This window comes from Centroberyx affinis, unplaced genomic scaffold, assembly GCF_046629955.1.
Source record: "Centroberyx affinis isolate AG114_WGS23_722 - 3 ecotype Tasmania unplaced genomic scaffold, CSIRO-AGI_Caff_v1 ptg005694l_1, whole genome shotgun sequence".
Lineage (NCBI taxonomy): Eukaryota > Metazoa > Chordata > Actinopteri > Beryciformes > Berycidae > Centroberyx > Centroberyx affinis.
The window spans coordinates 219,951-244,042 of NW_027282871.1; the positions used below are offsets into that span (position 1 = coordinate 219,951).

Below are 24,092 nucleotides of genomic sequence, written 5' to 3' on the forward strand. Positions count from 1 at the left end.
CCTTACAAGGTGTGTAAACTCAGTTTTTTGGGGAAATAAATAGGTGTGTAAACTGTTGAGGCGTGTTTACCCTCCACTACATCTCTGACAGCTGACCACTCATTGTGCGACAGGTTGCAGACTGTATAGGCCCAACGACTCAGGAAACAAACAAGACGTTTTTACATCACACTGGTCACTGCTGCTGTTTGAAGTAAGTGCTGAGCAAGGGATGTTAAATTTGATCAGCAGACATACACATTGATGGACTCTAAAAGATAGGAGACTTGGGTGAGGGGTTAAGTCCAATTATGCAACGCCGTCTATATGAAAAGGGTTTTTTATTGCTTTAAGTCTATAAGAGAGTTGGCATTAAATGATGCGTTTTACCAGTAGCCTACATTCCCAAACATGCGGATTAATGTGTTAAAAGAAAGATTACCATTAAACAAATAAGTATGACAGAAAATATATGTATGTAGAGAGAGAGAGAGAGAGAGAGAGAGAGAGAGAGAGAGAGAGAGAGAGAGAGAGAGAAATATGCCATTGTACATAAATTCCTGGAAGTCACACCGCTGTAACTGTATTCGAAGACATAATGGGCCTAATTAAAGCTATATATCACACAGCTGGATATTTCCATACTAGTAACACACATTTTCAATTAGCATTTCTTGACTCAAGATTTTGACTACATGTCTACCTATAATGCATGTTTCGGTGTAATATATTATATAGACCTACTATATTATATATATATTTTTAATTCTATTTGTAAAACGGATTGTTCAGGTTCTCTGTTCTGATTGGCTGAGTCAAGCCGTTGTAAAATACCCATTAGCAGTTAATTTAAATGGTAAAATCAAGAAAATCACTACCCTAATAATGTCGTTTAACAACCACTTTACATAGCTACTGGTCAAAAAATATACTAATAGGCGGAAAAATAACTTTTAATTATTGTTGATAAACAATAAAATATTTACTGTAGTCCTATATGCGTTTTTTCTCAATACAATGGCATATTAACACCATTTGCGCCATTGCATTAAAGAAATAAGCCACTCGAGGCAGTCATTTAGGCTACAGTGATTTTACAACAGTTAAGAGTTTATTTTATATATGTAGCCTATATATATAAATGTGTATTATTTGAAACAATGACTCTTAGCTGTCCTAAAATCACTGTGAACCATCGGCCTCTCATGGCTCACTGCCTAACTTTAAGTCTGCGCGCCGCAGAAAAGTCCAGTTCGGTTTTTCCGCGAAGCTCCAAAAATCTATGAAATGTGTTTGCATGTTCCTCTCTGCAAGCGGGGATGTAGAGGTGGGATTGCAAGGACCGAGAAAGCTGGGGGAACCCACGCGTTCAGCCTCTGAGAAAGTACGGTTTTCCCAAATAATTTCCGGTGAATATTTTTTTTTCTCATTTGTTATTAACACGCGGGCACTCTGTAGGATTGTGTTATCGGAGAATAAGCTTTTTTTCTCCTTTTCTTTTTTTGTCACCATTCTGCACGGTAGGCTGAGAGACGGACCGCTCGGACTGTGGGAGCCCTCCCCTCCGCTTGGATCTGCTTTGGTAGGTGCGAATAAAATGGGCCAGTGTTTGCAAATATGCAGATACATGGAAGGGAGGGAGGAGGGGGGGATCATACTTTGTTGAAGTCTGCTGAAAGTTGGGATGTCATCTTCTTATAGGATCAAGTTATAGCTGGGTGAACCGGGAGGAATGGCTCTCTCTGTATATCCTCAAATGTGCGACTGCAGACCATATGCTGGTACCGCAGATACCGTGGTCTTAGATCAGTGAGTCTAGACAAAAGGTATTTTGTGCGGCTTCAATTTAAGATTTAAAAAAAATGTTTTTCAAAGCGCCGCGATGCTTGTGTAATGATGCCCCAACACCGCTGTATTGGGGCGAAAGGAAAACACAAGCTACTGTCTATTTGCTCTAACAATCTTTTTTTTTTTCTTTGTTATTTACAAGTCGTGGCCACCGCAAATATTGCTTCACATCGTGGATAGGTGTATTATTTAACCCCGATTGTTAGTGTGAATCAGCTGTTAATGACGTGCGCACTAAACTTGACGCTGTCAGTAAATGAGAGAAATTATCACCGTGCGTTCGAATCGGATCATGCTGATATTTGACTACAGAGCGTGACACTTCTCTGTTGCCCCCTGTATATTTGAAACTTTTATTTTCTCCTGCACTCCCCTACACCACCATCATTAGCCTGCCACCCTATTAATAGCTTAAAACACAACAGATACAGACAATAGAAACCACTAGCTCGTTTCCTATTCGTGTAAAGATAGTCAGGAACAGCTGTTTGTTAGAATAGGCTATATATTCTAAATGGCAGACCTGTGAATTCTACTTATTTTTCTTTATCTGTTTTTTCATGTCATCATTAGAAAGTTGCCAGGTAGCCCAGTCCCCGAGCTTTCACCCCGTTAACCGGGATTTACAGTGATCCCCCCTGCAACCCGCCGCCGGTATCGGTGCTCCGAGAGGTCCATATGTTTGCGAATCATTTTAAGTCGTAACGTGCACGGTGCGGTTGTTTTTCTGCCTAACTTTTTGTGTGCATAATTAGGGAGAGGCTGAGGCGCAGCAGGTTATGGACAATGGATGAAGCCTTGAGTCTAATTATTGTCACCAGGCTTTTTAACTTCCACTGCGCGTGTGCGCCTGTATGAGCATAAAAGCTCCTTGGTGCGTGCGCATCTGTGCGTGTGCACGTGCGCGCGCGCTAGGCGACAGGAGGTAGGAGGAATAGGGAATGTAGCCTACCGTGGACAAGTACGAGCCCGCAGACTGCGCGTCTGGAGGGGAAACATTGCATTTACGTTGTGCATTGGGTGAACTAATGCGTTAAGTAGCCCATATTCACGTCTCAGGAGATGCAGTGAACTCCATCGGCTTGGCGTCTCAACCACCTCGTAACGACGCAGGAAATTAGACTATATGTTTCCCACTATTTAGGATCTGGCTGCAATTGCCTGGCACCTGCATGCAGGATGTAGTGACGTCAGCGAAGGAAACTTATTCAAGAGTTGCTTTAATCCGCTCGTCATACAAACACGGACAGTGGCAGACCTATCTATTTAATTCTGGCTAATTGCCAAGTCCGTTTACCTAATTTTATCTGGTATCTCTCTTACAAATGATACCTAATTGGTTGAAGTAGGGTCATGATCTCTTAATCTGTAATTTCAATTAGCAGTATATTTGTTTATTTAGGAGGGAAGTTTCATAGAAAGCCATACGTTGAGTTGCTCCTTTCTGTGTAGCCTATACATCACAGTCCCAAACTAAACGGATGAATGTGCTTCATTGAACTCATAAATGAAGTGAGCAGGTATCAGTACAGACATGGTGCTTGAGTATTAGCCTAGTGTGTGGAGCTAATTAATAGTCTGTGGAATATTAAAGAACCCATGATTGAATATTAGCCTAGTCTAGATTTCTGGATGCCCTCATGTTCAGATTATTATTATTTTTTTTAAAGAACACTAGCTAATCAGTGATGGGCAAGATAAATACACACAGACACTTTCTTCCATCCATCCGTCACATTTTGATCTGTCATTTATAGTCAACAACTGAAACAACCAACCATCCATCAGTGTCATCAGTACATTAGAGTGACATCAATTTTGACTACACACACCTGTTTGAAAAAACTGCTCAGTCACATAAATCACTTAGGTTTAACAGCTGGCATAAAATTAAGCAATTAAAAAAAAAGAAGTATAATGTTTACTACTATCTATATAGCTGCCACTGTTCAAATATGAGGTGTTCATGCTCACACAAGTGTCACAGCGCTAACATCATTCATCCAGTGGCATTGTGACTGTTATGCCCTATAAGTACTCATCTTTGTATCATCAACACTATGAATGGTTAATTCCTTAAAGTAAAGCCATTCGTCCAACCAATGGATTTTGCATGAAATGGGGTGTGAATGTTCCAAATAGGATGAAGACCAAGGTTTATTGTGGTTGTTGTGAAACCACCTTGCGTTTACAAGCCATTATGCGAGCCCCCGTGCACTAATTACAGCCACTGCATGATTTATGTGCACCAAATTTTGCCCAGATTCAGATACCTCCACCAGATTTAATTTGGCTTTTTGATATTTTTATGATGTTTGGACAAACTGTCTTGGAGTAATGACCAATTTTGTCATAGGTTACAGACTATATCAAGTTCCATTGTTAATAGCAGCCATGTTATTTCTTCGATATGACTGGAAAATAATCAGATCTGTATCTCAGTTCATTAATACCATGCAGATTGGCCAAAATGACAAAAATAAACTAACAAAAGCCAAGGGCAATTAACTGTTTTTCATAAAAATTCGAAATGGAGTTTTGGGCAGCATGGTGCCGTAGCAAACAGGGCGACCATCCTTCAACTGGAAGGCCAGGGTTCAAGCCCCTGTGACAGCAAACATCTGCCCTGCTGAAGTGTCCTTGAGCTACACGCTGCATTCCTACCCGCTCCAGGGGCGCAGCACTCTGACTTCCCTCTGGACCGGGCAAGCAAAAAGAGAATTTATCTTCAGGGCTCAATAGAGGATTCTGTAGAGCAGGAATAGCTGGATAAGTACACAGAGTTTCATCCTGATATGACAAAAAAATGATGTGTTTTTTGCCAAAATGCACACCGTTTGTGCAAAAATATGGTCTTTTAAATTTGTCATGTTATGATAGTGCCCCCTTTAGGCTGGTCTTTATGAAATGTGGTATGTATGCTTCAAACAGAGTTTCTGATATAGCTGCCAGATATCAAACTAATCACATTCAGTTATAAGCTATTAGGTGACAGATCATAATTAAACTTCTTACTCAAACTAATCCTGGCCCATTTAGCATGTGTGCCAAATATTGTTACATCTAGTTGACCACATTCAAACAATATGGTCCCAAATTCTCACTGCACACCCACCTTGGGCGCAGTCCTTGCTGATGACAGCGGTTCAAAACCAGCCGCTCCAGTGACATCATCGGCTCAGGTCCAGCCACTTAAAGCGATATCCACAAATTTCCATTTGCTGAGCTGATTCAACAAAACATGCTGTGATTTAATGGCAGGATATCAATAAATGTCTTAATTGAATGAGCAATTACATTTATAACCACATTAAGAATGTTGTGTTATGCCTCCTTAGACTAGTCAATATTTCATTGGCTACACTGAATGATTTGTTGACCAGTAAAAATAAGTAATTGTCCAACCCCCAGATTTACAGATTCACTTTCCTTAAAGTGGCAAAAACGAATCTAGCCAAGCAGACTTTATCTGGCTAAGTTGTAGACATCCAAGTACATGAAATATGAAGAGGCTGTTGACAGACATTTTGATTTGGTTCATAATGACCACCAGGCAAAGAAAGAACAGAAATTCAGAAAATCATTGCTGACCGTTTCTGTTGCAGTTTTTTAATGAACTTATACTTTTTTAACTAACTTATACAAGAGACCACTGATAATTTATATGGTGGGTTTGATTGCAGGTTGATATTTGTGCCTCATCAGGCCACACCCATGTTCTACAATCTGCAGCTGAGCCCATTGGTCGATTTGAAAATGGCTTCACACACATAATTGTTGGACCATATTGATCATTTGGTCCATTCGTATCCAGATTTGTATCTCAATCCACTAATCCTGTGTAGCAAATTGTGTGCAGATAAATAAACAAGAAAGCCTTAGGGAAATATCAAGGAGAGCTGATGTTTGCAATAACTTTTGTGCTGATATGGCTCAAGGTGTATGAAATGTGGCTTTTAGAGGTTTTTGTGTTTGACTACTAATTATAATGCCCTCGTCAGGCCAATTGGGGTCACGTTACACAGGGATCTGGGAAGTGTGAAGCTCTAATTTGGAGAAAAGTCTCATCATGTCTAACATACAGCAATCACAGGGAAATTGAGCAAACATGTTTAGAGGGACAAAACGACAAAAACAGCCCTTTCAGCCCTACGGTATGACAGTTGTGTGGTATAGTGGAACGGTTTGCATATCGGCACAAAAACTAGAGGGAGCTTCTGTGAGTGACGCGGTGAAGGGACGGGGAAAACTGACACATATGGAGGAAGGGCACAGATCACTAGAGCTGAAGCCTTGACACTGGACTGATTAGCTAAAGAAAGACTATGCCATGCTCAGGTTTGATGGTGATGGCCAGACTGTGAGTGATAGGTCAGGAGGATGGAAGACACACACACACACACACACACACACACAGCAGAAGAGGGTGCGAGCCGCTGCTTTCACTTGTTACACAACGTGGTAACCAAGGCATACGTTGTGGCACATCAGTTTTGGCTACAGCCTCATATCGTTTTGGCTGCCTGGGATATTTTCTTACTTTCTGTCAGAAAAGCAATCTTGAAGATATAAACTCAGCCAGGTCTTATTGCAAAGTCTGAATACAACCTATAAACATGCAAAGTAAGCATTTGTGTAAGTGTTTGTCATTCCCGATTGGTTTGCCTTGTGAGTTCCTTAGTGTCTTATTGGTGATAAATGTTGCAACCATGTGATTGTCTATGGGTGACATCAAAGTACAGTTTGGGACTTTTGTCAGGTAACAAAAACTGTGGTTGATGAATAAATAGCATCTGAAAAAGTCATGCTTTGGTGAGAGTAGAAAGCAGGCAAGGCTGCACAATAGATGAATATACAAACTTGACATATGTACCAAATATAACTTAATTAATTTATATGCTAGCTGTGACCTATTATACTACCTTAACTCTAAACTGTGTGCTGAGCTGCAGTCATATTTATCTGCTTTTTCTTTTTTTTTTTAATAAACACCATTGTATAAAATAATAACATTTCAAAGTTTCTTAATGACTGAAAAATTATAGCTCAAAGTAATGCTTGTCAGACTACTGTTTTACATTAAAATACAAATTAAACTGTGCTTAAATACACATTACACATTCTTATAATTTTATCTAATTATTAATATTTTCCGAGATATAATAACTAGTATAAGTAATAAATAATATGTGTCAGTGTGTCTGCAATATTGTTGTAGGTTTTGTTGGGAGTGACACAAAGTAAGCCAGGAATACACACGGACAATCCTGCACCACAACCACTAACCTCCAGATCGTTATTACTTTTATACAACAGCAGTCACAATACGTGTCATTTTAATTAGAAAGATTTACCTTTTTCCATGCATTCATTTAGTTAGTGAACTTCTGATTTCTCCTGGATTTTAAAGCAGCAGTGGCAGAGTGTCATTGGCAGGTCAGCTGCTGCGACAGAGGGAGGATAATGGTGTCGTGGCTAAATTATAATGTTACAGCTGACCAGCGCTATCTTTGAAACTACTGTTTTCATGACCCGTGATTGCTGTTTGGTCATTTTGTAGACAACTTGAGAACCCATTTATTCACGCTGTTGCTAATATGCCAGTTTATGCCTTGAGTGGAATGCCCAAATCTTTTAGCACATTAATTTGGAACAATGATCAAACAGTTGCACCAGAGCTGTTAGTTTATGCTGTATGATAACCAGATTTAATGGTCCTCCCCCAGCCAATCACAACTGGATATTCTCCCTGGCCATGATAAAACCTGATAAAAAAACCTGATAAAAAAGAAATAATGTTGTTGTAGAAGTGCCTCATGGTCAGAAGGCACAGTGAGAGCTATCTGAATCTGTTAGCACAGCTACCATACAACTTGATTGAGAGAGCATGACACTCTGGCTTTTTCTCAAATGTTTGTTTTACAACACAGCAACATTCAACAAGCCATAGCTTCCTAATTTTTTTTTTTACACTAAACTAAATGCAAGATGCATCATTTTGTAGATCCAGTCATCCATAAAACCACGAAAACCTCAGTGTGTCACTCGGTGATTATTTGCAATGCTGTTTGCAATTGGGCAAAGATGAAGTTAGTGTTAAGATGCTGCTGAGAAACCGGACCCTGGTCAGTCTCACAGAGGGAGAAACTGAAACTATGGGGCTGAGGGGCTGTGGAGCTGGCTCTGGTTCGCTGGCGCCACATCCCCCTGAGCTGGTGAGAATGTGGGGGCTGTGCTCTTGCCTTTGAAGCTTTACCTCCCACTAATTCTGGCCTTCCAATTTCCACACACTGCACAGACACCCCCCCCCCCCCCCATCCTCTTCCCCTCCCCTTCCCTTTGTTTCCCTTATAAGGACTGGCCCGGCCATTTCCTCAGCTTTTCTGTGGGAGGTGGTATGCTTGTTTGTGAACATGGACAGGTCAGGAGAATAGCGGCGTAGTTTTTCTTGTCATAGATGAGCAGTCACAGGAATCTTACGCTGAAACCAAGTGTATGCACGCGTTTCTGTCCAGCAGGCAGAGTCCCACTAGCCTTGTGAACTAGTCCTCTCTTTTCGAAATCTCTCAAGAAGACATTTGATCTAGCATTTTGCCTAATTACATTGCGCTCAAAGCTTGAGCCTTATGACTAATTGGTTGGCAAATAATTTTAAGGCCAACAGTGGCAGCTGGTGTCCAGTCGGCTCATAAAGGGGGGTGACAGAGCTAAATGATAGCAACAAACACGGTCACATGATCAGTCAGAACAGAATCAACTTCTCTGATACTGTCTCTGAGTTATTGGCTACATTAGTTATTGGCTACATTAGTTATTGGCTACATTTAGCTTCCCAGACTTTCACTTGGGTGAAAGAGTCTAATAAGGAGCAGGTAAGTATTCTCTCACATCTATTATCACTAGGTTATACATTCAGTTCAATAACCATTTAACGGTTAGTCAATAAACACACCATTTTTTTAAATGATTGAACTCAAATGGTGTCAAATCAAGTCAAGCCAATTTATTTACAAAGCTCTTGTAACAACACAGGTTAGTCACAAAGTGCTTTACAGGGCAACAAGGGACATAAAAACAGATAAATACAGATGTAACCTCAAAATGGTATTCAAGAATGACAAGCTTCCCTTGAAAGTATAAATTAATCTGACAAATGTCAAGCCATGCTCAGTTTCAATTGAGGACCCAGAAGTATAGATAGATCAAACACCTCAGGGTGAAGAAGAGTTACAGGTGTTCACTATACATGACCTGAGCTCAACAATGCAGCACTCAATGATAATTACTGTTTGAACTTTCATTCAACACCACAGATTCAAGCTCGTCCCTTAAATGGCACACTGACTTTTCTGTAGATGCGTTTTTCCCTCTGCACATATTGCTGTGTCCATTCATAAAAATGTGTTGAGTATTGTATCTACAAAAGTATTTTCTGTGTATGAATATTTTAGCCTTATAGTGCTTATAGTTAGACAAATGTAGTAACACAGTATTCAAAGGTAAGAATATTTTGCAAATGCTCTTCAGTGATTTATATATGTAGTTTAGCAGAACATTTAGGTGGACAATAATTGATTTCATTTTATTAGACTTTCAGTAACATGAAGAGTCCCATCACTCTAGTAGAAAAAGAATGACAATTTTGATTTTGTGCGTTTGAATTTTAACTGAATTCCAATCTTTTTTTGTATAATAGTATAACTGTCATTCATATTGTGCGTTTTCAAAAAAGGCAAGCCACATTAGTATGGTACTTAAACACACATGTTCATGTTTCACAGTTTCACCACACCACCGACCGGCATGCACATATCACTAGCTGAACCTTTAATAGCACAAATGATAGGGTGGTAGGGGACGGGGGTCTTTGTTCTTTAGGCTGAAAGGGAACCTGTTTTCTGAAATACTCCAGTGGAGGTGTAATCCCAATTTTTAACTGATGAATTTTGTCATGGTTTTCAAATTTTTGGGGCTATGAATGAATATATTTGGTAAGCGAACGACCCCTGTCCCTGTTTAATTTTGTAAAACCGATCATTTCATGTACGATCATCACTAACTATAACAAGTTAGCGCAGTATTCTGACTGCAGGTATGGAAAGCAAGCTTATTGGTCCATTGAAGCTGGGATGAGAACATGTGATAGGATGATAAGAAATGCTTAAGTGTAACAACGTCTTCGACCGCTTCACTAATAGCATTGTTGAAAAGTTATTTCAAGGAAAGGCAGTGCTTTGTTGTGTCTGTCATGTAACCAGTAAACTTGCATGTAGACATCTTACCTCATGATTTAAAAGCCCAATCCCAATTAGTGTGTGTGTGAGAGTGTGTATATGTTTATGTGTGTCTGTATATGTGTGTGTTTGGCCCCTCAATAATATAAAAATATTCAAATGAAAATAAGAAAACCATGATTTTACATAATGCTGTTCGATACAGATAATGGTGTTAGATAATGTTGCAGCTTACCAGCCTACTGAAGGTTATCATAGTCACTGTAACACGAGTTAAATGGCTTTTCTTCATCAATAACTGACAATATAATTGTAAAAAATCCTGTTTTGTTTTTATTTTGTTCATGATCAAACACATTTTTGTGCAGCTTTTACATCATGGATTAAGGTGTTGGGTATATGAATGATTGTGTTTGCTTAATTTACCTAACAGGACCAATTTTAGACTGTTACATAGTATTTGTCTGGTATTTGGACTTAACATCTATTACGATATTTAGGTTTAATTGTTGCATTTACCTACAACCAAATTAATATGGAAAATTATTTTTCCGAGTGTTAGCATCCATTGTTTACTAGATGTTTACTAGATGTTGTCGATGACTAATCCTGGGCTTTCTATTTACACATGTCTCTCCTCTCTCCCTGTGTAAAGTTTCCAGATTGCCAATGGAAGCATGTGGATGAGGGCTGAGCTTTAGTGCCGGCAGAAGGCTCTGGGGCCTGCCTGTAGTCGGCTGGCTGATTAGTCCATCGAGGTGAGGTGCCACTCTCGCCGGGGCGCAGAACGGACGGAGAAAAGGTCTTTGCCCCCCCTCCTCGCTCACCCCTGTCCCCTTTCCACCCTCACCCCCAACCCAGGCACGTACACTCTGGACCATGTCTAGCGGACTGTCGGAGGGGGGCCGGACAGAGGACCTGGAGCGGAGTAGCTGCAAACAGGACTCTCCTGTTATAGAGCGAAGGAACCGCAGCGGCATCATCAGCGAGCCGCTCAGTAAGAGCCTTAAGAACTCCCGCACCCTCTCCCAGTATACAGCGGCCTCCTCTGCCACCACCAATGGACACACACACAACGGTGAGACTAAAAGCCACTCGGCCAAGCCTCAGCCGCCCCCACAGCCCCAGCCCACTGTCTCAGCACTGACAGCAGCCAAGTTGGACCGGACCCTAGAGCAGGTTCTGGAGGGACAGAATGGCCTGCTGCACTTTGCCCAGGCAGCAGCACTGTTAAAGCGGGCCGGTATGGAGCACATGCTTCTGCCTGGGGGCATGGGAGTGGGAGTTGGCGGTGGAGACGCAGGCTCGGGGGCTAGCGACTTGGAGGGTACGTCTGTCACGGACGCCGTAGGTGGTCCTGTTGACTTCCCATATGGAGTAGGGGGTGGCTTCCCCTTCAACCCGGGGCTTTTCATCATGACGCCGGCTGGAGTGTTTCTGGCGGACAGCGCGCTACACATGGCCGGCCTGGCCGAGTACCCGGCGCAGAGCGAGCTGGCCTCTGCTATCAACTCCGGTAAAAAGAAGCGAAAACGTTGCGGCATGTGCCCACCTTGCCGACGGCGGATTAACTGCGAGCAATGCAGCAGCTGCCGGAATCGCAAAACAGGCCACCAGATCTGCAAGTTCCGCAAATGCGAGGAGCTGAAGAAGAAGCCGTCTGCTGCTCTGGAGGTAAGAGGGAGCCGACAAAGGGTGGTAATGGTGTGCCATTATCTGGTGTGCCTTTCTTCAGGTTGCTCCATAAAATAAGCTTAATGGGTTTTGATCCAAAGAGTTAGGTACAGTACTGCATAATTCCAAAATAGAATTAAAAGGGAATACCGCTCAATTAAGTCAGATATGTCATCCCTGTGATCTGCCATATCAATATTTGGTTACATGAACAACTCTCTCCCAAAGTCAGAAACCAGAGAGCTAAGACCTGAGCTTGTTGTCACTGAGATGTAAAATCTGGAGTTGGGCCACAGATAAAGAATTGGAAAAGTATAACTCAACATATGAACACCCAAGGGGAGTTTCTTTGGATGGGGATATATCATCAGACTTCAAAAACAAATTTCAGATTCTTTGGCTATAAAAACCCAAACATTATGTTTGTCCACAAAATTCTACCATTGACTGTTGCATACCTGAATGCTATTCCCCTTTAAGGGGAGTGGTACAGAGGGGCTTTTTGGTAGCGTGAGGCTTACAACAGGGAAGTGACAGGTGGTGAGGAGAGTGGAGGATATGTGCTGGGTAGGCATGCACCATGGGGTCTCTTTAATCTGTCCTCCATACTCACAGCATCACCCTGCCCACATCTCTCAATTGGTGGCCATTGCTCATTCAGTGGCTAAAACACAAGATTGTTTGTACTTTTGTTTGAGTTACTGCTGAGTACAGTATGTAGTTGGTGTATTTTCTATTTGCACACGTGTACATCCCGCATGTGCTTGCCTGTGCGTGTGTTCATAGTAAAGAAATGTGCAAAACGTGTGTGGAGGTAGGGGTGGAGTATTTATGAATGTGCGTACAGTATGTGTTTGTGTGTAAGTGTACGTGCGTGTGTGTGTTTGTGCGTGTGTGCGTGTAACATGGTCCATCTGGCCATGGGGCTGTCATCTGGAGCACCAGGTGTCAGTGTGGCACAGGCGCCCCCCTCGCTGCCGCTGTCCTTCTCTCCGGTGGCACGCCTTGCTTGGCTAAATGGCCCTGCAAACTTCCTGTCTGGGTTACCTCCATAACACTCCTTGGCCTAACTAACCCAATCCATAGTGACAGAATGACCAAAGTCACAGTTTTACTCATAAAACCAATTTCAAGAAAAATGCCATCACAAAGAAATTAATATAAACATTCATGACTACTATGACAGTGTTACTTTGGCATTACACAATAAATCAATAGGTGGCTATCATAGGCATTAGAGAGGCCATTGGTCTAATTGACACTGTTCCGTTTACAAACTGGAATTATGTTTTATTTTTATTTATTTCTGTTTTTTAATGTTGAGGATGACAGGTTGGCTTCCAGGTTAGAGAGGACAATTGTAGGCTGAAATCCACAATCAATCCACAATGAAATGCTCCTTAACCAAAATGGCCAACCAAAACTGCTAAAATAAACACACACACACTCACGTACGCGCGCGCGCACACAAACACACACACATTTCATTAGCTTTATAGTACAGGGGCTGGACTTGCTGCCTCACACATTGGTCATGGGCCATTGTGGCTGAAAGAGCATTACTTTCTTACATGTTGAGAATCATTTAACTGATGCGTCTCGGTCCTGAATACCAGCATGTTGTCTTTCAGTGTTGTATCGCTCTTATGCAGTTGCAAATTGTTGAGAGGTTTCATTTGTCCCTCTATTGATGATTCACCAAATCGTGGTGAAACGTGTCAGCTTGCTATGTAGGTGGTAAGATTCTATGTTGGTGAGAGAAAGAAATTTTATTTTAATTTATGATTTGCTGTTGATGTTCTCGTGGCAGTTAGCCTAATACCAGTCATTCACATCAGTGATGCCAAACCCAAGGGGTCTTAAATATTCATGAATGTCGTTGTTGATATAGGTCATGCTGCTTATAACGTCACTGTCTGCTGATGTTGCCAATGGCCACCTCATATGCCACTGAAAGGAACTCCAGGGTACCGTAAACTTGCCAAGGCTCAATTTTCTTTAATGAGTGTAATAGCACTATGATTATTGAATTTGTTAATGATATATTTTGTAATTACCTTGCAAAAATTCTTTACTCATGAGACCTTGAAATATATACTGTACTACTTATTAATTTATTTAATGTACCCGTAAAGCAATTTAAGTTTTTTTCAGACCCAAACGTGAGAAGTCTGGTCTTGCCTTGGGACCCAGGCTAACATATACAGTACTACTGTTGTAGCACTGTTGTTAAAGGATAATAATGTTTTGTTGTTTTTTTTAGTTTTTTTTTTAGTGTGGTTGGAGATCATTTTCCTCCCTTCAGAAGAAGCCGTTTAATGCCATTCATTTTTGTGCAGTATGAAAAACAACTTCTACAGACTTGAAAATCCCCCAAACTAGATAATCCTAGATAAACTAGATAATGGCTTTGTCAAAGTTTTTATTTCATCATTATTTAGTTCTGCCCAAGTTGAGTGTTTTTATACCAATGTGTGCATTACGTTACGCTCTGCTTAAAGCTGGTTCATGCCTCACGCAGAAACGGATGCAAGAGAGTGTGTGTAGTCAAATTTACACAATTGCAGCCAATGACAATGAAGTTGTGCACAAACTGAAATCTGAAACAGTGCGGACAGCGACACTGTCAGATTCCAGTGGGGTTATTTCTCCTTGTTGTGGGATGTGTAGAGCTGAGATCTTGTACAGCGCCACTAAAGTGCTGGAGGTTTCAGGTGTGTGGCCCCTATGAGAAGCGCAAGAAGCATGAATGCCAAGGTACACGAATGGCATGCCTGCAGCTCCCACGCATCTACCCACACAGAAAGCATGAACCAAGCCTCACTCTCAATCACCTGACACCCACGGGAAGAAATCGACGTCTCCGCCAGGAAATAATCCCTCAAAAACATGTCAAGCTAGGTTTGACACCGTAAAGTTTGTATTTTAAAACTAGTAAATGTTAAAAATGTTTAATTACATATGGCATTCATTGCAAAATGTTTGGGGAAATGTAAGCTAGACAGACAGTAGTAACTGGGCTGTAACTCTAAATGACACCGGTATTCTCCTTTAAGGGGGATCCAGCAGAAACAGGTCTGCAGCCTGTTTTAGACTTCTTTTCCCAACTTAGTGTGAGAAACACTCAAAGATGTAAATACAGTACATACAACTGTATGACCCTTTTTTTCTTTCACTATACAGAGCTTTAACATCAGTGCAACATTTTCAATTTTGTCTGCTTTTTATTTGTCCTCATACACTCATACATTTCCCATTAGCCGGCCAATAGCTGTCTCAAATGGCTTTGTTATTAAGTCAACAGCTCTTGTTCAGCAGGTGATTAGATCAGAGAATACAGGCCGGACCACACTGTCAGTGAGCGTGATGTCATCAGTACAAGCTAAATGTCAGATGATGAGATTCATGGAGGATCTGCTGTGTCAGGGAAGAAAGTGGAGGACAGAGAGTCAGCAGTAAATCCCAAATGTCAATAATGAGTGGATTATCTTTGTGCAAATAGTTAGTGAAATAAGATTGTCAGTTATATACATATACCTACATATATATATATATATATATATATATATATGTATATATATATAAATTTTTTGTATTGTGTGCAGACTGAGCCACTGTTAAAGAGATATTGCTGTTTCTCCTTAACGCTCCTGCACATTCAGGGCGTCTTGGACAGCACCTGGGCCAGAGCAGAAGATCATCATCATGGCTTGTAGAGGGACAGTGAACTGCAGTGAGCCTCAGCTGTAGCTCAAACAGTCCCTGAGTGTTACATACACACACATACACACACACACACACACACCACCACCATCAAACAGAGATAGAGTGGCACATCTCCGTCCGCTGTGGCTGTTACACTGAGTGTGCGGTCTCTAAAGAGGCATGGCGTCTTTTTTTAATGTGTGTCTTGCGGTCAGCCGGTCTAATGGTTTGGTGCATTGTCTTGATTGCTGTGCAGCATGTTTATGTGTGATGTGAGTGAACAGTGGATGAAATTTCTTGGTTTTGTTTTATACGGAAGTTTATGTTTGTGTGTGAGTGGGTGCGTGTGAGTGTGTGTGTGTATGTGCGTTAGTATACAAGTGTAGTCCGGCAGCTATGTGCTTACTTTAAGGGTGTTGACGGTTTCCATTGAAAGCTCATGGCAGCTCAAAGAGGAGCGTAAAATTGGCAAGTGAGGGGGAGTTAGCATGCCGAGGCCTTTGCCACCTCATACCTCACTGGCTGAAGATGTCTGGATTTATTCTGGGAATGCTACATTTGAGAGAAATAAGTGGGGAGGCAGTTCCTTTCTGCTGCATGTCTGAATACCCTCCAGTGGTGTCAGTCTCATCGTTGCTGCTCCTCACTGAGAGGCAGAAGGGGGGAGAGAGAGAGAGAGAGAGAGAGCGAGAGAGAGAGAGAGAGAGAGAGAGAGTGAGAGAGTTAGGGAATTGAAGTGTAACATGTTTTCATTTGTATTTAATGTAGCTATTACATCCATCCAGGATATGTCTCTGTGTGTGTGTAATATTTAAAAGAATATAACAGGATATATATAAAATATACATAAAAAGATCAGGGTTGAGTTTTTGTTTGTTTTGTTTTTGTATTTCTTTTTTCAATTCAATGAGCTTTATTGACATGACATACATGTGTATATATTGCCAAAGCTTGCAAACCACAAAACAACAGATACAACAAATGTAAGACAAGATGATAGCATAAATTATACAACAGATCAGGCTCTTTTTTTACATTGAATATTGGTGAATAACAACATTCAGCATTCCATAGTAACTTTTACACTACTGCACATACAATTACTAATTATTATAATGCATACACACAAATGTAAACAATTCTGAACTAAAGGTTTATAAAAGTCATAGTATAGTATAAAACTCCATGTTTATACTATCCTATATAATGTATTTTGTAATGAAATTCAATGGTTGCATCACAGACTGTGTCTGTACGCTTATTTGTTATCAGACTCAGCCAATGTCTGTACATACAAGTGTTGGACATGCTGTCTGTTGGGGGCCACTTTGCCAGTATCAGGCATGTAGACATGGGAGCAGCGTATTCCCCCTCGATCCTCCTCCCTTCCTCCCAGACACCGTACACCAGACCATCAGGACAGCAGAGACACATGCAAACTGACAGGCGGGCAGACTGACACCGAGACGCATGGATCTGTGGGCAAGTTGCTGGGCAGACAGAGAGACAAGTTGGAGTGGACAGAGGCAGCTAAGGAAGACAGACAGAGAGAGAGAGGGAGAGAGAGAGAGAGAGAGAGAGAGAGAGAGAGAGAGAGAGAGAGAGAGAGAGAGAGAGAGAGAGAGAGAGAGAGAGAGAGACATACCCAGAGACTAGCAAGCAGGAAATCAGCCAAGCCAACTGATAACTGGATTGTGCCAACAGCAGTGTATTCGCAATCAGTCAAAAGTTTGGACACACCTGAGCCATTTTGATCTAAAGGCTTCTGCTTAAATGCTTGAAATGTGTTTTTTTTAGACAAATAAAAATAGTGAAGTTGATGCCTGTGTGTGAATTTCTTTCCAAAGCCTTTGCCTTTCGATAAAGGCGAAAGGTGGCTACTTTACAGAATCTAAAATATAAGATAGTTTTGATTTGTTTAACACTTTTTTGATCACTGCATAATTCCATTTGTGTTATTTCATAGTTTTCTTGTCTTTACTGTTATTCTAAAACGTGAAAAATAGTAAAAATAAAGAAAAATGCGTGTGTCCACACTTTTGACTGGTAGTGTGTGTGAGAGAGACAGCGACATTATTAGTCTAACATCAGGCAGCAGTCCACCAACACTAAGGGTCAGCGTGAAAATGCCTGGATTCGTTCACAAGAAAGTAACTGATGTGAAGCATTAAGGCTAATGGTCTGCTCAACAGTGAGTGTCTCCCTGCAAACGACAAATAGCATCAACTCTGGCGTCCTTACACCACATCCAAACAGTGGCTATATGACAATAAAGTAGATACCGGACTCATGGGTTTAGACTGTAATGCATCAGATTGTGTGTGTGAATTTTCCTGCCGTGGCCAGGAGATGTGTATATTTGTCCAGTAAGAAAAGTCTCAGTCACATATTTACATATCAATCACAATTGACTTGTGGAAGGGATGGCAAGCTTGGGAAAATGCCTCCCCCTTTAGCTAGACAAACACAGTGAGTGTTTATGCCAACTGGAGGTCATTGGTGTTTTGATTCAGCTGTTTGAAAGGTTTACTTTCCTGCTCCTTGTGAAAAAGAGACAGTGTTACATCCCACATACTGTATGTGGAAATGTTTTGTGTTCATTGTGTCTGTTAGTGTTTTTCTTTGTGGGCATCCACAAGGGCATCCTCACAACCGTCGACGATAAAGCCGTGAAACAAAAACCAGAATGCTCAGTGGTGCCATGGGGCATAAATTGACTCTCTTTACTCTAACAGGCCATTACAATTTAGGCTGTTCATTAAAGTTCATTAAAGTTCAAAGTTCATTGAAGAAGTGATTAGTCTGTCAGTTCCACTTTTGCGGTGTACTACACACAAAACTTTTCATGTTGCGCTAAAACAAACTTGTTTGCGAAAATCACCATGTCCACTGATTTTAGTGGTTGGACACTTCACACCCACAACTCACATATGTTTGAATCTGTCAATTCAGTGGTTTTTAAGGACGGATTGCTGAACTATGTCCATTTTTTTTTACACTTGCGTGATAATGAAGAAAAATAGCATTAACACTTAAATTAAGGGAACTGTGTCGTTTTTCTTCCCATAAATTACATCATGGTCAGTCCAGCCTTACTATTTTTTCGACATTGGTGGCAACGCCAGATGTTGCTGTCCTCTTTTAACAGCTGAGTGCTGCTGTAGAAAGGTCATCATAGAGCTGGATAAGGAGCTAAAGACACTTAACATGGAGCATGAAAGAATGTTTAAATGTAAAAATTACCAGTCATTTATGGCAAAAATTATTTTCTGAATATGTAAGGTTATGTACATATGTGTGTTGTGTGCTGTTGTCAGGTTTACCGGTGACCAGATTGTGTATCACACACACACACACACATACAAAAACCACCTGACTATAACAATGTATTTTAGTGTTATCAGTGTTTATTGATGTGCTTCCTAAATCCTAAATAAACAAACAGATCACTTCCTATGAAACCAGTAAAATAGAATTTAAAGAATAAATGAGTCCCTTAAAAAAAAAGTAGTTTGTTTTGAGCAAGCTACTTTTATACTTTACCTTAGCTGAAGGTGCGTGGCAGCTAGTCTACCATAGTGGATGTTGGCCACTTGGATAATCCTCCCCTTCCACTCTGCACTGCGTGTTCCCTCTTTCAAAATCCCCCTACAATTAGCAACTACAACAACAAAGCTAGTTGTCCAGCTAGCAGCAAAACACTAGCAAGTTTATGATGGAAAAGGATGAGTTTGATCCAGCGCCCTTGAAGTCAGCGATTCATTCAGTTAATATCTTAAAAGGCTCTTCTCAGGCGCGTGTGCTGGTTCCACAATATTTCACCCCCGACACTATTTTGGAAAGGCGCTGTCTCTGCGTCTTGGGCAGCGCTGACCACAAAAGCGATTGGTTGCTTGATAATCAAACAACCCCAACTGTGTTTTTGCGCCATCCAAGCTCAAAAATGGGTTCTGCCAGACCGTTCCTCCGTGCTGGTGCAGTGAAAACGAAGTATGGAGAGCGGTCTGGCTAGGAGAAACTACGCGCCAGCTGATTCCCAGCCGTTCCATCAGAATGGGACATCCAACAAGCAGCTGAGATAAGAACCAGACAGTAGTAACAAAGAATATAGGAGGAGTCTGATAAAAGCCCCTGAAACATCTGTTCAATATATCCAAATCTGTATCCACCAAGCAATGTTTGCTACATATTTGAGAAATTGATATGAAGTATAGAGATTGATGTGAACTCATTCTCTTCCCACCACAGCTGCAGTGTAAGGTACAAGCATAATGTAGACTATGAACATCACTGTTTCAACGTCTCTGCTGTCAGATTATCTCAGATTGAGGCAATTTAACACATTAAGTTCAATGCACTATATTTGGCTGGACACATCACAATAATTCCATTGTTTGATGTCTTTTTAAACAGTTGAAACAGTTTCATTTTTGTCAGCAGGAGTTGACGTTCAAAACGAAAGTAAATGAGCACAAACTCAGCTGTCATTCAGTTTCATGTCTTGGTACGAACAATGGCTTTCAAATGAACAATGTTCTGCTGATTCTAGGGTAGAGGAATGGTTTAATTGGGCCTGAAAATGAATGTGGGTTGGTAGTAATATAGGTTTCAAACTAACCTCTGTGAACTAATGGGCCATTTGCCTCTGAGTAGCCTATGTTTTCAAAACTTATGATCTCATAGCAGCAGTGCAAGAGAGTCAGCTTCTTTGTAAGGGAAACATTGCAGTCAGATACTTGTTTGGTTTACTTTCTGTTACCCAAAAATATCCAACAGATTCTAAGCCTTATGATATAAAGTTTACACAGCTCTTCTTAAGCATTATTATTTAATTAGAATACATTTCCTTAAACTTATCTGTTTCTATGCTATACTACAATGCCACTCCTCAGTGTCTTCATATCTGAATGTGAATGTAAAAGTAAAATGTGTGTCAGCTACATATGTCTTCTTTTTCCATTTTCATTAGTTAGGTATAATTTTGTGTGTGTGTGTGCGTGTGTGCATGTGTATTTGTGTTGCTTTGCACTCACAGTATGTATGATTCCTTCATAAGCCTTCTGCTGTGGAGTATTAATGGCAAAGTGAATCTGAATCCGTGGCGTGTGAGAATTTTAGTTTAACAGCCTCAGTGTTTGGTGCGATTTTGGGGGTGTACTGTGAGTGTTGGTTAACGTGTCAGTGTGTGTGGAGGTGTGTGACTGTACTTGAATACATATTGGTTAGTGTGAGAGTGTGTGTGGGTGCATAAATGTTTGCCGAGCTTCTCCTGCCTCGCTCCAGGCAGAGCTGGAGCTAACGCAAGATTCTGTGCTGCAGTCGAGTTGCACTTCGCAGGACGCCAACCGTGCTACAGCTCCAGGGACCTCAGCCGCTCTCTATCTCCTGACTGGCAGGCCGCTGCTCAGCCCTGCAGCTGCATGCATGTGTGCCACTCCTGCTTAGCGCAATCAGACACAGAGATAGCACACTGAGAAGAGGGGTGGGGGACAGAAAGCAGCGTCACCAATTTGGATGGTGTGGTGCGGTGGTGGGAGAGCGACGTGTGTGGTGACTAAATAATAAATGTGGCATATCGGGTTTTGTGTGAAGCCAGGACCGTTGCCCATTGCTGTGATAGTGAAGGGGGGTGGGGGGGTGGGGGGGGGAGTTGATGGGCCAGACAGTGTAGGATGCAGAGATTTCACACATACTACTCATCCAGAGAGAGAGAGAGTGGAATAGCAGTAAGGACAGAGTGTAGGAAGAGGAGGAACAGAGGGTAACAGTATGTGCGCCTCTGTGTCTGGGTGTGAAGAGACGGTAGTTTTTCACCGAATCTGTAGTTTTGTGATGTATTTACAAACAGTCATAATAATGTGTTGCTTCCCTTTTTTGAAGAGCTGCTTTCATTAACAACTCCAACCTGTGCCCCTGTCCCCTCTCCCTTCCCTCCCTGTCTTCTGTTTCTCCAAGAAGGTGATGCTTCCTACAGGAGCGGCGTTCCGGTGGTTCCAGTAGGACTCCTCCTCCACTCCCTACCCAAAGCTCTGCCATCAAGTGCAATGCCAACTCTTGGATTGTCTCCGGCACAGACACTGGCTCATAAGCAAACAAGCAACAAATAAAATTATACAAAAAACAAAGCAGAAATGAAAAAAAAAAAAAATTAATCAATCGGGTAATGGATGCACCTACTTATTCCTTGAACCAAAAATGAAGCATAAAGAAAAGCATCTATGGCAACTTTCATTCCCTTTTATATGTTTCCATTTTGGTACCTTTCGTCCTTTTTCCAGCAGGTTTTTTCTGTCGCTTAAACATGGAACTGTTCATTGCCAAACAGAAATGACGGACTGAGTGTGGACAATCAACTAATTTCTGTGTTTGGTGTTAATGTTGTTCACGTGTGGAAAGATACAGTACTTGTGTAGAGAATGTAAATTTACAGCTATATTTTAAAACTAGTGGCTAATGGCAAACATTATTGTAATTCTTCACCATTATGTTACTTAAAACCCTTGTCTATTTTACGATTCGTTTTGTTGAAGAATATAGTTTTGAAACAGATCGGTGGTTGTCTTTGAAAAACAAAGAACATGTTTCAAACTGTACAACTGTAGATTTGGGACTGAAACGAAAGTGAAAAAGTCATGTTATTGGGCAGAATTCCAGAGACTCTTCACTGGGATGAAGATGCTTTCCGCCAGAATCATCACTGTAATCTCCCCAATCACCCAATCAACCCTCCTTTCCCTCCTCTGTATTTCCAAACTTTTCCTTTAGTGAAACTGGCAGCCTTATGTTACTGTGGCCCTACTGAGCATGTGCCAATACTGCTCAGGGCAATAGCACTAAGAGACAGCACTTGCTCTGAGTCTACCCTACTGAACGCACTGAGACAAGATTTCATTTTTTTTTTTTTTTACGTTCGTTTACTTGTTTTATTTTCATTTTTTTTTTTTTTGTTTTGTTATGTTGCTGGGTAGCTACAGCTTTTAAAAATAACCAATCTTTGTATTCATTTAGAAAATTGGACTGGTTTTGTGAATAAAAAGGAATGCATGTATTCGTGTCAAAATTTACAATTCTGATGTTTGTCTACTTGTCTATTTGCATGTTTTTTCTAAAACATCTGGTTTGACACAAAGAAACATTACGTATGAAATGTTCCATAAATTGAAAAAAAAAAAGTTGTTCCCTTTTCATATAATTGGGTAATATAAGAAAAAAAAATCTGACACAAGCAGAACTCATTAAAAGTAAATCAGGCAGTGGTATGGATCACCATGATGTCCTTGGTTTTATTGAGATATTTCTATCACAGTCTATGTAATATCGTCCTTTAGTGGAGTGACTGATGGAGCCTTGCAGTGCTAAAATGTAACCAAAATTATTTAAAAAATGTTTGAATAACAACACTTTTGATTGCAGTGTTTCCTCAAACTGCATTGAAACCCCTGAAAACCCTTCCAAATGTCATTTTCTCCATCTTTATTCACTCTACTCCATGACATTCACAGATAAAAAAACAAAAAACAGAGAAAGCAATGAATCACTGATAATTGTAGTTTACTGATGGGAAGTTTTGTCTTCAAACTAAGCCATGAAGAAGAAGGCTGTTGTGACGAAGCCATGAGAAAGAGCGCTGGGTTCTCACTGTTTAGCGGTGGTACATATGGATGAGCATGATGCATACATAAAGAAGAGGAGAGTAAAATTTGGTAGTAAAAACATGGATAAACGAAAGGAGATGGTGCTGAATTTAGAAACCCGTTTTTAATGCGGTCAATCTCACAAGGGTTGTAGTGTCATTACTGATACTAAGATGCCTCAGGTCTGTGACACTGAATTTTCATTTCCTGCTAAGTGGTGATTCTCAATCATTTTTTCACAGTTTCATAGTCACTTATTCATATCCAGGTGGGGAAGTAGATGCAGATTTCTGCTGTAGCCATAGCGCAGAGTGTTTTTAATTAGTGAATATCCGCGGTGAAAGGCCCAGTGTGGTGGGCTTGCGTACGAGCTCGTGATCAGCTTGGTGAGCGGAGGGTTGGAGAGTGTAGCTATATTCCCAGCTCCCCCCTGGTGACAGTGCTGGGCTAGTGCCATCGCCATGGCGATGGGGGGAGTGTGTGTGTGTGTGTGTGTGTGTGAGTGTGTGTGTGTGTCTGGGGGGGGTGGCTGAGGCCTTTCATTATTAATGTGCACCGCGGCGTCCTTACCTCCTCTGAGCCCGCACAGCTCACTGCCTGACCTGCCATCCAAGGGAGAGGGAATGGGGAGGGGGGACGGAGGAGGCAGAGATAAAGAAAGAGAAGTGAGCCAGAGAGAGAGAGAGAAAGAGAGAGAGATAGAGAGAGAGGGGCACGATTGTGGAAGGTGTAGGAGCAGAGGAAATGTGCTGTAAAGTGGACGTAGTATTTCATTGATGTACTTTTATTTTACATTTACCAGTGAAAGAACAAAAACAAAACAGGACATGCATCAAATGAATTTGAATTAGTTATGTATCATATGAGAGTGGAGAGGACCTGGGTGTGGCTGCAGGTGACTGTGGCTCCTGACTGGTGAGGTGTAGCAGCCCAGGGGGTGGGGGTCAGGTGGTGGTTGTCTCTATGCAGAGGGGTGTTAGGGTTGGTGAGCAGGCCTGTCACACTGGGAAAATCCTGG

At 41.3% G+C, this 24,092-nt stretch overlaps 1 protein-coding gene across 1 annotated transcript; it reads left to right on the top strand.

The window, feature by feature from the left end:
• Positions 1 to 1,448: 1,448 nt before the first annotated feature.
• cxxc5a (CXXC finger protein 5a) lies at positions 1,449 to 22,495 on the top strand. Its single transcript, XM_071547164.1, has 4 exons — positions 1,449 to 1,561; positions 10,717 to 10,819; positions 10,923 to 11,735; positions 21,396 to 22,495. Exons 3-4 carry the CDS (start codon positions 10,941 to 10,943, stop codon positions 21,438 to 21,440), a joined length of 840 nt encoding a protein of 279 aa, XP_071403265.1. The 5' UTR covers positions 1,449 to 1,561; positions 10,717 to 10,819; positions 10,923 to 10,940; the 3' UTR covers positions 21,441 to 22,495.
• The last annotated feature ends 1,597 nt before the right edge of the window (positions 22,496 to 24,092 follow it).

Coding starts and splice junctions, on each gene's coding strand:
- cxxc5a (XM_071547164.1), top strand. CDS start 10,941: ATGTCTAGCGGACTGTCGGAGGGGGGCCGGACAGAGGACCTGGAGCGG. Junction 11,736..21,395: donor AGCCGTCTGCTGCTCTGGAG/GTAAGAGGGAGC, acceptor TGTTTCTCCAAG/AAGGTGATGCTTCCTACAGG.